The following is a 12,215-nucleotide window of genomic DNA, read 5'->3' as shown; positions in this document are numbered from 1 at the left end:
ATTACTTTTTGCATTGCTTTCCTTTCTTATTTGCACACTGCAGAAAGCACACACTCAAATATACAATAAAATCAAATGCTTTTCTCTTTTGATTGGTTCAAGAAAATACACAGAAATCCTTTAAAACCTTATCATAGTTAATGAATGGTAACAATGTACACATTTTTGCTTTCTTTTTTTCTATCCATTGGTTCTGTTGTTTTTAGATGATTGTATCTCTGCTTTTATTTGGATATGTTTGAGTTCCTTTGGCTGGGCTGTAAAATAATTCCTTATATTTTATCGCTAGATACATCGCTAGAATGAGGGAATGGACCTGTGTGTTTTCTACCTGCTTGTCACGGGAGCAGGATCACAGTGGGCAGTAGTGAGGAGAGACATGACATGAAGCCGCATGTAGAATCATTAACCGTGCAGGACTGCCATACACAGTTGCTCAACATGCACACGACCGCATTAATGAGGGTAAGATTAGTGCTTATACCTTCCTTTTTGTCAGCTTTTACTTTAATATCAAAATCAAGAGAACATTTGTATCACAAATCAGTTGAAAATCAGTTCACACTGCAAAATAAATTGCGGTAAAAAAAGAAACCTGGTTGCAAGACTTCTATCATGAAAAATTTGGTAGCAGGACGCAGCAGTTTTTATTTAATTAACTTGAATTTACAGTAAAAAAAAAAAAAAGTATATTTAACTGAAATAATTTTAATGTATCAAATTACTCAAATATCTTAAAAACGGTTGATTTTTAGCCACATAATGAATTCGTTCATCAAAGGTAGCTTTTCCATATGCTAAGGTAAATATTAATGTATAAAAAGATGCACACCATAATATAGATATAACATAACCAGTATAATAACAGATATAACATAAACCCTATTGTACATAAATAAGAAAAACAGTTCATTTTGAATGAAAACCTCTAAATGTGACATGTCAGAGAATGATATGCTTTTTCACTGTAAATTATGATGACTTGTTCTTTTTCACTTCCAAAAACTACATTTAACCATATTTTACTGTAAAATTAAGTCTCCCTTTAGCATGTATAGTTAAGGTACTTGCTATTAATCAATTAACATGTTTTAATTGTCACATAGTTAGTCTTTTATCATTAAAATTATGATCATTTAACTAAGCCTTGGCAGCTACAGTTTGTACAGTCTCACAAAAAGGAATGCACATTTGCGAACTCTTTTACATGCATTAACAAACACCCATTTATTTCTCAATCTCTTTCCTTTCTCTGAGATGAAAGAGTGCTCTTAGGGAATGCATGGAATGTGATGTAAAGCTACAGAGGATGTGATGTGTGCACCTGCACACAGGATTGGATATCTGATGGCCTCAAAACAAACTCACCAAAACAGTCTTTTTGCCTTTTGTCTCAATACGCTCTTGTCGTACTTGACAGTGATACTCCGGTGTCACCAGTCTGTGCATTTCACTCTAACAACCCTTGCTCACACTGCAGGCTCAGGGTCAAATGTTGAGGTGAAAGGTCACCTGCGGGTTCGTTTAACACAATCTTCCTCAGTTTCTTTTGAGAGGAAGTTAGCATGGTGAAATGAGAGGAAAATTGCCGGCAGGCGTTATCCTCTTTTCTGAGTGTGTGAGTGTGTGTGCAAACATTTAAAAAGGGTACATTATTTTTCATAGGTTAAAAACTTTTTTGGGGGAACAATAAGGTGTGAGCTACTTGTCTCTGAAACATCTTTATTAATTATGGACATTTTTGATCATGTTTTGCTTGAAAATGAGATGAAGGAACACTAAAAAGAAGCTAATGGTGTAAATTGGCAAGCATTCGCTTTTAGTTTATAACTCCAGGAGCTGTTACAGAGAAACCAGCATAGATCAGCCTGTATTTACCAGTCAGCCTACTGAATGACATCACGCAAATCACTCACACGCACGCACACTCATCCTGTTACACTCAAACACTCTAACACCAATTCCTACACTCCTATAGATACAGAGACCATTATTTACAGACGCATACACCCTTGCCCCTATGCTGTGGGTAAAGGATGGCTCAAGTTAAAACTGGCTGGTAAACTGATTCCTCACATCACTTAACCTTATTTAAGTCTAGTAGCTATAATTACCAAAAGATCCCACCAATTTCATCAGCGTGTCTTAAAGCATTTGGAACTTTCTTTCCATTTTTTGATGAATTTAACATGTTAGGCAACATCATATTGAAATAAATAAATATGTCCATTTTAGTAACCGACTATACAAAGAAACTAAATAATCAGACTCAAAAATATTGACTTGTGATAATTAACTTCATTGTTAGTTTTAAATAAGATTTCTTCCAAAAAATAACATAAAATAAAAAAGAGCGACTATATAAGATGATTTCTTCTTAAAGATGATGCATGTCTCAAACATTGGATAATTCCAGCAGAGGTATGTTAAACAACTATAGTGTTCAGTCCTGGGTGTAGATTACTTGCTGACCTGTTAAATTCATCCTTAATTCACAATCACCACACACACGTGGTCAGGTTCTCTGCAGTTAGGTTTAGAATCTGAGATATCATGACTAATAACATTAAATAATAGTGCTTTTCTTGGTCTTGTGTGTTCATTTGGGTAGCGTTTAGGTTGGTCTTAGGCGTCAGACATGACATCTATGTCCTCAGATCCACCCTGTTTGGTGGCAATTCTCCAGCGGTTAATGTGGTGGTTTCCCTTCTTCTTCTGTGTGCACTCGGGACCCTCTTCCTCCAGCTTCTGTCGCTTATACTTGGTCCTGCGGTTCTGGAACCAGACCTTCACCTGAGGGGAGCAGAAGACCAGGACATCAGTCTCATAAAGGTTTTGGTGAGTATGCATAACTAGGCTGACACTTTAGCCCGTCAATAAAGATTGTGACTGATGCCCAGAAACACAGTTCAAACGCATTTGTCTTCTAATCGAGTAGTTTTAACGCCACAGATGACGTGGTCCATGACATTTAATTGCATTTTTGTCCATTTTAAATTTGTTTCAAAACTTGGTTGCATATCAGAAGAAATCCAAATAAACACGAATAAGTTATACATTTTAAATTAATTTATTAATTTAAAAAAAAAATCTAGTTTTGTTTGTTTGATTGCTTACTTTCAATAAAGGATTTCACACATTTCAAAAGAGCAGTCTATTCATAGCGCCATAAATAGTCGCTTTTAGGTAAACTAAGCACCCTTACAACAAGACAAAAAACGATGATTTAACTTTTTGTTTTATTTGATATATTTCTGAAGCGGTCTCCTGCGCGCTTCAAAGAACAAATTCACGAGATGCTAACTGAACCCTGAATCATTTTCCACAAAACATAGGCCTTAAGCCTAAAAATGTATTATTTAGTAATAAAAATAACAAATAGCCTTGGCTATATTGGCTCTAGTATATTTCTCTTGGGGTTGTTGGTATACAGCAATGTTAATACTATTCTTTCTTAGATTCGTTTCTTTATATAGTTTACAAAATTTTGTTACATTTTACAAAAATAAGTGTGCTGTGTTGCGATACTATGATCAAATCATGTTAGTTGACGCTTACTTGCAAATGGCACGCTGAGGAAATCTCACATTTATGTTGGGTTTAAACATAAATGAATATGACCATTAAAATAAAACGTTTTCAGACTGAGCTTTACATCATTTGATCAGGGTGAATGGGTTTATTCTTACTTATCTGAGCAAAGCAAGCAGTCTAGAACTCATTCCTGTCTAAAATGAAATGATATCACAGAGCGCAGTTAACAAAAGTCATCCATGGCCAGCAGCGTGCTTTCAGACTCGGGTTTATTCTGTTATTGGCCCGTTTCTGGATTTAGCAAGCAGCCCAAGTGTTGTTTACATTATCATGTACAGCAACATATTTGCCAGTACAACATAATCATTCAAAATAAAAAAATATTCATCATTATTTTAGACGTCAGTTTCCGACTCGTTGCACAATTTCATATCAAATATTTAATAATAACTTTAAAAACATAGGCCTATTATTATTATTATTTGTGCTTTATTTATTTTACTAACGTTTCCTGGTTTCACATAAATTAATTTAACTAGTTATAGTCTGTTTTTTTCTGTTATAAGCTCTGTGTGAAACCGTTATATCGACTAGGCACTTTCTCTACTTCAAGTAAAAGCTACTAAGACCATCACTTTTGTGCCTTTAAAAAGATTAGCTATAAAGAGATTTCAGATATGCATGGGAAAAGTGTTTTGTGTGTGTGTTGTAGCACGAGTTTGCTAATGTTTACCTGAGTCTCGGATAGACTGAGGCTGTTCGCGAGCTGTTTCCGCTCGGCTCCGACCACATAGTGGTTCTTGTCGAAGGCTCGCTCCAGGCGCAGCAGCTGAGACGGAGAGAACGCGGTGCGGATCCGCTTGGGCTTCCTCGCGAAAGGTCCGTGGACTAACAGCGTGTCCTGCGAGACGTCGTTCCCTGAAATAATTATAATAAAAGGCAACTTAATTAGTCTTTACAGTAGGCAGTTTAACCTGAATATAGACAGCAAGGGGCAGAAGAAAACTAGCCTAAGTAGGCATCTTAATTTTCAACGAATATGAACGCCAACTATCGACTTTAAAGTGTCGAAAATGTACCATGATTTTAAGACTATTTTAATATATATAACCTGTTTAAATAGTATTATAACTATATTTTATGATTTATAATTGTAGAATTTAAATAAACAAACTATCTTATGTCACTCCAGCTTGATATGGAGTTATATCTACACCCGTCTGAACTTGATCAGTAATTCTGTAAAAAAAAAAAAAAAAAAAAAAAAAAATCTACATGTTTGACTATGACCGAGTAATATTTTAGGGATGTATTTAAGACTCACTGAAAAATGATGAAAACAATGAAAGTTTCTACAATATTTATATATGTCTCTTCCATGGATATTGCTATCAGTTGACAATATATTTTGCTATAATTTTGTCTCTTTGTTTATTTATTTGTCTATATAATATAAAGTCCAAATAATTGATTAAACATTAATTAAAATCAATAGCCATACCAAATAGTGGAGTTTTGTATTTTCTGTCATTAATGGCCATGTAATTTGCCTTTAACACCCATTACGCGTAAGTAACCTTTAACTTGATGACTGACTATAAAACAAAAAAATGACAGGGTCCGCCGATTTTAAATGTTCTCAATTACAAACGTTTAACCATACAAAATCTGGCATTAATTATTAAAAATGGCCTATAGGTACTAACATAAATTTACACTGTTCTTTAAAGCCTTTTTTTGTAGCTAATTAATAATGTTTTACATTTACATTAACAATGTTCAGTTCATACGTTTGTTAAGTCTTTAGACAGCAGAAGAGAACAAATCATCGAATGAGCTATGAAAATAAAAGTGTGATAATGACGAGGTGTAACGAGTTCATCAGAGTAGTCATTTGTCATTAGCTCGACAGTGATAAGAAGTCGATAGTGTGGCAATAATAATATTAGCAATAACAGAGTAATTAATTAAGAAGTAACTGTCAACTAATAAAATAGGTTATTAAAACAGCTAAAGTCATCTTGGGAAAAATAGAGGTAACGTTATTTATATGAAAATAAATCACTAAGGCTGAATACATTTAAACTGCATGAAACTGGTGTAAAGTCTGAATTCAGGATCAAGCAATCACTGTTATCAGAACTTTATAGCTATAAGCTTAGGCTATACGCACATAATGCGTTCATTTTTGGAGGTATGGCATTGTGCGTGGAAAGCCTATAGTCTTAATCTGTGTGTTTAGTATCCCCTCGGGGCATGGGCCAAAGCTGTAAGCATATCATTTGTGCTTTTCATTTGCAGCTTATTCGGCGTTACTTTGCAATGCGAACTCCAAATATCAATGTATTCCTGCTTTACAGTAGTAATCTGTAGCCGCGAGCGAGCATTTATGATAATATGTCGGTAAAGTTCAGAGACACGCCAATAATACACAGAACGGGCTACTTTTACTGAACAAGAAAAGCAGCCTACATGTAGCTACGTTTAAATATGCATAGCTTATTTTATTATTTTCATTTAGGTGAAAAAGTTGTTTAGCCTAATGCGCGGTGAACGCAAATATCCAGTTGCTTACCTTGAAACCGATGGCCAAAAAACCTGTTCCTTAAAACCCACGGATAGAAATTCAGTGGTTCACGGTGCTGCGTGCCAAAGAAATGCGGGTGCTGGAGGTGTGTGCTGCCGAGCTGGTGTGGGTGCATGCTGAGAGGTGCATGGTTCACAGTCTCCGAGAACACCAGCTCGGGGTTTGGATAGAGCGCGCGGCCTGCGGGGCTTTGATACCCGTTAAGAAAACTGTCAGCAGGCGCCGTGTAGCTTAGGGCGGTAGGGCGAATAGGGTCTTCAGGTGTTAAGGGGCTTTCCTTCGCCACCAAAGACTCAATGGTAAAACAACGCTTCCCCGTTGCCGAGAACATTGTCCGTGACGGAACCAGTACTATCCAGCAGATGAAGCTCACCTTTGCGTCCTTTAACAACTCCTTTAGTGACCTCTGTCAGCAGCACTCTTTTAGAAAGACATTGTAGTGAAGTCAGATATAAACGAAATATAAAACACTCTAATATTCCCTACTTTTGCCAGTTAGGCAACTGTATAATCCATCGATCCACGAGTGTCCATAAATCATGAAAGGGAAAGTGAGAATAAAAGCTCGAGACCCATGGATTTGGATATGAGGGACGCCACACAGTGTCATCTGAGACCTGCACTCATTGGATGAAAGCCCTTGGCGCACAGAGCTCCGGAGGTGGGCGGGTCCTTCTTCATTTGGGTCAGATAATGAACTCTATTAGTTTGATCATTCACTTCAATGGGGCTGCCTCCAACGGGTCACTTGCTACGCTGTAGATATTCAAAAACTAGTTTCCTTGTCACGCGTCCAACAGTAGGCTAATACGCAAGCCTTCAGAGTGTAGCTATATCACAATCGGTGGTCTATTCCAGCCAGGGGCGCTGGACTGGGGGTAAAACCAGTACTGATTACCAGGGCCCCAAAGGAAGAGAGGGCCTTGAAAAGTCTGAAATATATATTTTCAAGGGGAGGGGGGCCCATTAGGAATGCCTATGCAGGGCCCCTGATTCCAGCATTAATTTCGTTGTTGATTGTTAAGATGATTGCTTTTTAACGTTTCATTCAAATGTCAAGTCTCTTCAGCTATTCATAAACGCAGCGACAATGGTGATAGTAGGCCTACAGAAATAGTAAAGACGTGGATGTTTTTGTTGCTTCAATGGCTTTTTGACAAAAATAGCATTAGCCTATTTATAAATATATATATATATATATATATATATATATATATATATATATATATATATATATATATATATATATATATATATATAATATTATTATTATTATTTTTTGAGTTAACTCACAAACCAACATCTGTAATATTTAATTTGAATTCTTAATAATTTTAGGAGTTCTAGTAGGCTATTTATTTCCGCTTTCCATCCACTTTTTATAACGTGCATAATTTGATGAGTTTCATTAGCTAATAATAATAATAATTAATAATAATAATAATAATTAAATTCGTTAAAGCGATGAGACTTCTTTATACAGTCATCTTTTTAGTTTAGTCTTTAACCAGTGCCTGTTGATTATAACGAGGAGTCGCTGACCCGCAGTAACGTATTAACTCGTTTCACTGCGTGATATCCAGACCTGCACATTGATAAGATCTCATGTCAGACCAGGCCTCATGCACCTGTTTCCGATCACTCAGACGGTCAGAGGACTGAGCGGGTGAATTATTGGAAATTTTCCATCTCAGTGTTTGATAAGAGTTGTGCAGGCATTGCGAAGAAGGCTTCAAGCTATAGCTCAGGACTGCCGCGCTATTCATTTACAGGCCGATGTATTATCTTGTGGGGCTGTTCAGCAACCGTTTCATGTTGTGTTTTTAAAGCTAATGATTAGGCTACATGTTTGACAGGCTCGTTAACTCCAGTGCGCATTAGAAAATCATTACAGAGTGCAGAACAACATGTTGAGTGTCAATATATATAAAAAAAGCAAAACCCCGTGAATGCGCACGGTTGTGCTTTAATTTAAGATAAACCTCTATACACTAAAAGAATGAACTAGACGTCTTCTCGTTTGTTATAATTAAAACCTTAGTTGGTTCCAAGAGATTCAAGTTGTTAAAGGTTCGTAGGCCTAGCTAGCTACTTTATTGTTTTCCTTTACACAAAATTTTGCTTAGCCTACCATTATTCGAAAAAAAATGTTTCATGCACGTCATATTTAAATTATATAGTATATTTATCAGCACATTGTATAGACAATAAGTAAAAATAGCTTACAGATTGTTGTTGTAGATATCGTTTTGTGTGTGTGTGTGTGTGTGTGTGCTATTGCTATATTACGTTTGAACATTGCACACAGTCTTCATCGCTGTATACAGCTGCCTGTATCTACTACCTAATTATTACTAATCATTTTAAAACGTATTTTTATTGCTTTTAAGTCAGACAGACTATTTGTTTATTTGAATCTTTAAATTGCATTCAATTACACTTAAAGTGTCCAGTACTTTTATTGTACTTGGCATTTAGTAACTTGGTTGAACAAGTGGCAATGAATCTCTGCTGCAGTTAGAAATAAAACATGATTAAATTGTACAATATTTGTGTAATGACTTCAATAAATACTTAGCTGAAATTAGTGTGCTATTACTCACATCCACATGCATAGCAATTGTAGACTAATAAAATGTTGTTGTCCAATACCTGCTGAGTTTTATACTGTACCATTAGTTGCAGATATCTTCTCAGCATTTTAGACTATGCTCAGCCTTTCTGACAGAGCTGTGTTCATGGCATTGCATAAATGAGCAGCAAATCATAATTTGCACTGTCGCACAAATTGCATTTGATATTTCATCTGGATATAATTCCTCATGAACACAAGGAATATGGAACAAACTCATTCATACATACATTCTGAAAAAACTATTAATGGATCTTTATCTGTGACATACATGGACCTAAAGGTGCAATGAAGTGACAGGGGAAAGAGATTGAGAGAGAAACTCCTCAACATTTCCGTCTGCCACTCTTCTCTCTTGTTCCATAATTAAGTGCTCAAGGAATCTGTAATGAATGCTAATGGGGCAACCAGCCATCTGCACAAACACAGTATTAAAAACTACCAGGGTGAGAGAGAGCGAGAGAGAGAGAGAGAGAGAGGGATGGGAGGACTAGAGATAGATTTAAACCTTTCATCAAAAGAAATCATTTTTAAGGAGGCTAGGCTGTAAGCAAACACCATCTCACTTTCTCTCTCCCATTTCCTGATTTGAAAACTGGGATTTCTTAAATGAAGCAGGACACAGTCAAAGATTCAAAGAGCACATGTAAAAACCAAGAGAACTTACCACTATGACACGCATAGGGAACCCTTGTGTAAGTGAGCTGTATTTGCAAAGTTTTTTGACCATGTGTTGAAGAGCTTGTTAATCATCCAAAACTACATTCATGCAATAACTATACTTAAAATATGTATTATATATTACACAATATAATATTTTATATATATATATATATATATATATATATATATACAACCCGAATTCCGGAAAAGTTGGGACGTTTTTTAAATTTTAATAAAATGAAAACTAAAGGAATTTCAAATCACATGAGCCAATATTTTATTCACAATAGAACATAGATAACGTAGCAAATGTTTAAACTGAGAAATTTTAAACTTTTATCCACTTAATTAGCTCATTTAAAATTTAATGCCTGCTACAGGTCTCAAAAAAGTTGGCACGGGGGCAACAAATGGCTAAAAAAGCAAGCAGTTTTGAAAAGATTCAGCTGGGAGAACATCTAGTGATTAATTAAGTTAATTGATATCAGGTCTGTAACATGATTAGCTATAAAAGCTTTGTCTTAGAGAAGCAGAGTCTCTCAGAAGTAAAGATGGGCAGAGGCTCTCCAATCTGTGAAAGACTGCGTAAAAAAATTGTGGAAAACTTTAAAAACAATGTTCCTCAACGTCAAATTGCAAAGGCTTTGCAAATCTCATCATCTACAGTGCATAACATCATCAAAAGATTCAGAGAAACTGGAGAAATCTCTGTGCGTAAGGGACAAGGCCGGAGACCTTTATTGGATGCCCGTGGTCTTCGGGCTCTCAGACGACACTGCATCACTCATCGGCATGATTGTGTCAATGACATTACTAAATGGGCCCAGGAATACTTTCAGAAACCACTGTCGGTAAACACAATCCGCCGTGCCATCAGCAGATGCCAACTAAAGCTCTATCATGCAAAAAGGAAGCCATATGTGAACATGGTCCAGAAGCGCCGTCGTGTCCTGTGGGCCAAGGCTCATTTAAAATGGACTATTTCAAAGTGGAATAGTGTTTTATGGTCAGACGAGTCCAAATTTGACATTCTTGTTGGAAATCACGGACGCCGTGTCCTCCGGGCTAAAGAGGAGGGAGACCTTCCAGCATGTTATCAGCGTTCAGTTCAAAAGCCAGCATCTCTGATGGTATGGGGGTGCATAAGTGCATACGGTATGGGCAGCTTGCATGTTTTGGAAGGCTCTGTGAATGCTGAAAGGTATATAAAGGTTTTAGAGCAACATATGCTTCCCTCCAAACAACGTCTATTTCAGGGAAGGCCTTGTTTATTTCAGCAGGACAATGCAAAACCACATACTGCAGCTATAACAACAGCATGGCTTCGTCATAGAAGAGTCCGGGTGCTAACCTGGCCTGCCTGCAGTCCAGATCTTTCACCTATAGAGAACATTTGGCGCATCATTAAACGAAAAATACATCAAAGACGACCACGAACTCTTCAGCAGCTGGAAATCTATATAAGGCAAGAATGGGACCAAATTCCAAAAGCAAAACTCCAGCAACTCATAGCCTCAATGCCCAGACGTCTTCAAACTGTTTTGAAAAGAAAAGGAGATGCTACACCATGGTAAACATGCCCCGTCCCAACTATTTTGAGACCTGTAGCAGAAATCAAAATTGAAATGAGCTCATTTTGTGCATAAAATTGTAAACTTTCTCAGTTTAAACATTTGCTATGTTATCTATGTTCTATTGTGAATAAAATATTGGCTCATGTGATTTGAAAGTCTTTTAGTTTTCATTTTATTAAAATTTAAAAAACGTCCCAACTTTTCCGGAATTCGGGTTGTATATATATATATATATATATATATATATATATATATATATATATATAATATAATATAAATATTTATATATATATATTGTTATAATATATAATAAATATAAACTTTATGGAACATCTGACCATTACACCAAATGATACTTGATTTCTAAATATATGGAGTTGGTCCACGCTTTCCATCTATAATAGCTGGACAAAGTGCCTTCCACAAACACCTTCCAATATAGTTGGAAGCATATAGCATTGTCCAAAATGTCTTGCTATGCTAAAGCATTAATATTTCCCTTCACTTAAAGTAATGGGCCTAACCCCTGAAAAACTGTCCATAATCCCTCCTCTACTTACTTCACAGTTCACACATCCGCCAAACCCAGACAGTCTCCACAGAACAGGTTTCCACTGCTCCAGAGTCCATGCTTGAATGCTTTACCGAACTATATGATGTTAGACATTGTACGTTGTGATGTGAAAGGGTTAGTTCACCCCAAAATGTAAATTAGCGAGTTACTCACCCTCAAGGCATCCTAGGTGTATATGACTTTCTTCTATCAGACGAATCCAGACAGACAGATCCAGACAAATTTACAACATTCGCACAAATATCTATTCCTTGCAGTCTGCCGATCTTACAGTTTATACTCCTAGGTTCTCTGGCATTCCTTTATCCAAATTTACTTTATTACAACCTGAGATGCTCTGCAACCAGGTTTCTAGTATGAAAGCTACCACTTGCATACTTGATCCCATGCCTGGTAGCCTGTTTAAATCCTGTTTTGGTCCTTTATGTCCCTCAGTTCTTGCTATAATAAATGACTCTTTATCAACTGGGGAGGTGCCAGCAGCACTTAAAACTGCTGCGGTTACTCCCGTTTTAAAAAAGCAAAATTCTGATGTAAAAAATCTGTAAAATTATCGCCCAATCTCAAATCTATCATTCCTGTCTAAAATCTTGGAGGGTGTGGTTGCTGCTCAATTAAACAAACACTTAATTGAAAATAAACTATTTGAGC

The 12,215-nt window shown here is 36.4% G+C and overlaps 1 protein-coding gene across 1 annotated transcript; it reads right to left on the bottom strand.

Annotated features, from left to right (window-relative positions):
* Positions 1-1,480: 1,480 nt before the first annotated feature.
* On the bottom strand, positions 1,481-6,744 carry LOC132111179 (homeobox protein EMX1). The gene is made up of 3 exons (XM_059518339.1): positions 6,110-6,744; positions 4,268-4,452; positions 1,481-2,793 (listed from the first exon to the last, which is right to left on the bottom strand). Exons 1-3 carry the CDS (start codon positions 6,450-6,452, stop codon positions 2,626-2,628), a joined length of 696 nt encoding a protein of 231 aa, XP_059374322.1. The 5' UTR covers positions 6,453-6,744; the 3' UTR covers positions 1,481-2,625.
* Between the last annotated feature and the right edge of the window lie 5,471 nt (positions 6,745-12,215).

Source organism: Carassius carassius, chromosome 30, assembly GCF_963082965.1.
Source record: "Carassius carassius chromosome 30, fCarCar2.1, whole genome shotgun sequence".
Classification (NCBI taxonomy): Eukaryota; Metazoa; Chordata; class Actinopteri; order Cypriniformes; family Cyprinidae; genus Carassius; species Carassius carassius.
This window is presented reverse-complemented; position numbering and strand designations above follow the sequence as displayed.

Bases quoted from the DNA above. Each gene is read 5' to 3' on its own strand.
- LOC132111179 (XM_059518339.1), bottom strand. From the start codon at position 6,452: ATGTTCTCGGCAACGGGGAAGCGTTGTTTTACCATTGAGTCTTTGGTG. The intron at 4,453-6,109 runs GTAAGCAACTGG...TAATTATTTCAG, and splicing joins TTTTGGCCATCGGTTTCAAG to GGAACGACGTCTCGCAGGAC. The intron at 2,794-4,267 runs GTAAACATTAGC...TGCTCCCCTCAG, and splicing joins TCAGTCTATCCGAGACTCAG to GTGAAGGTCTGGTTCCAGAA.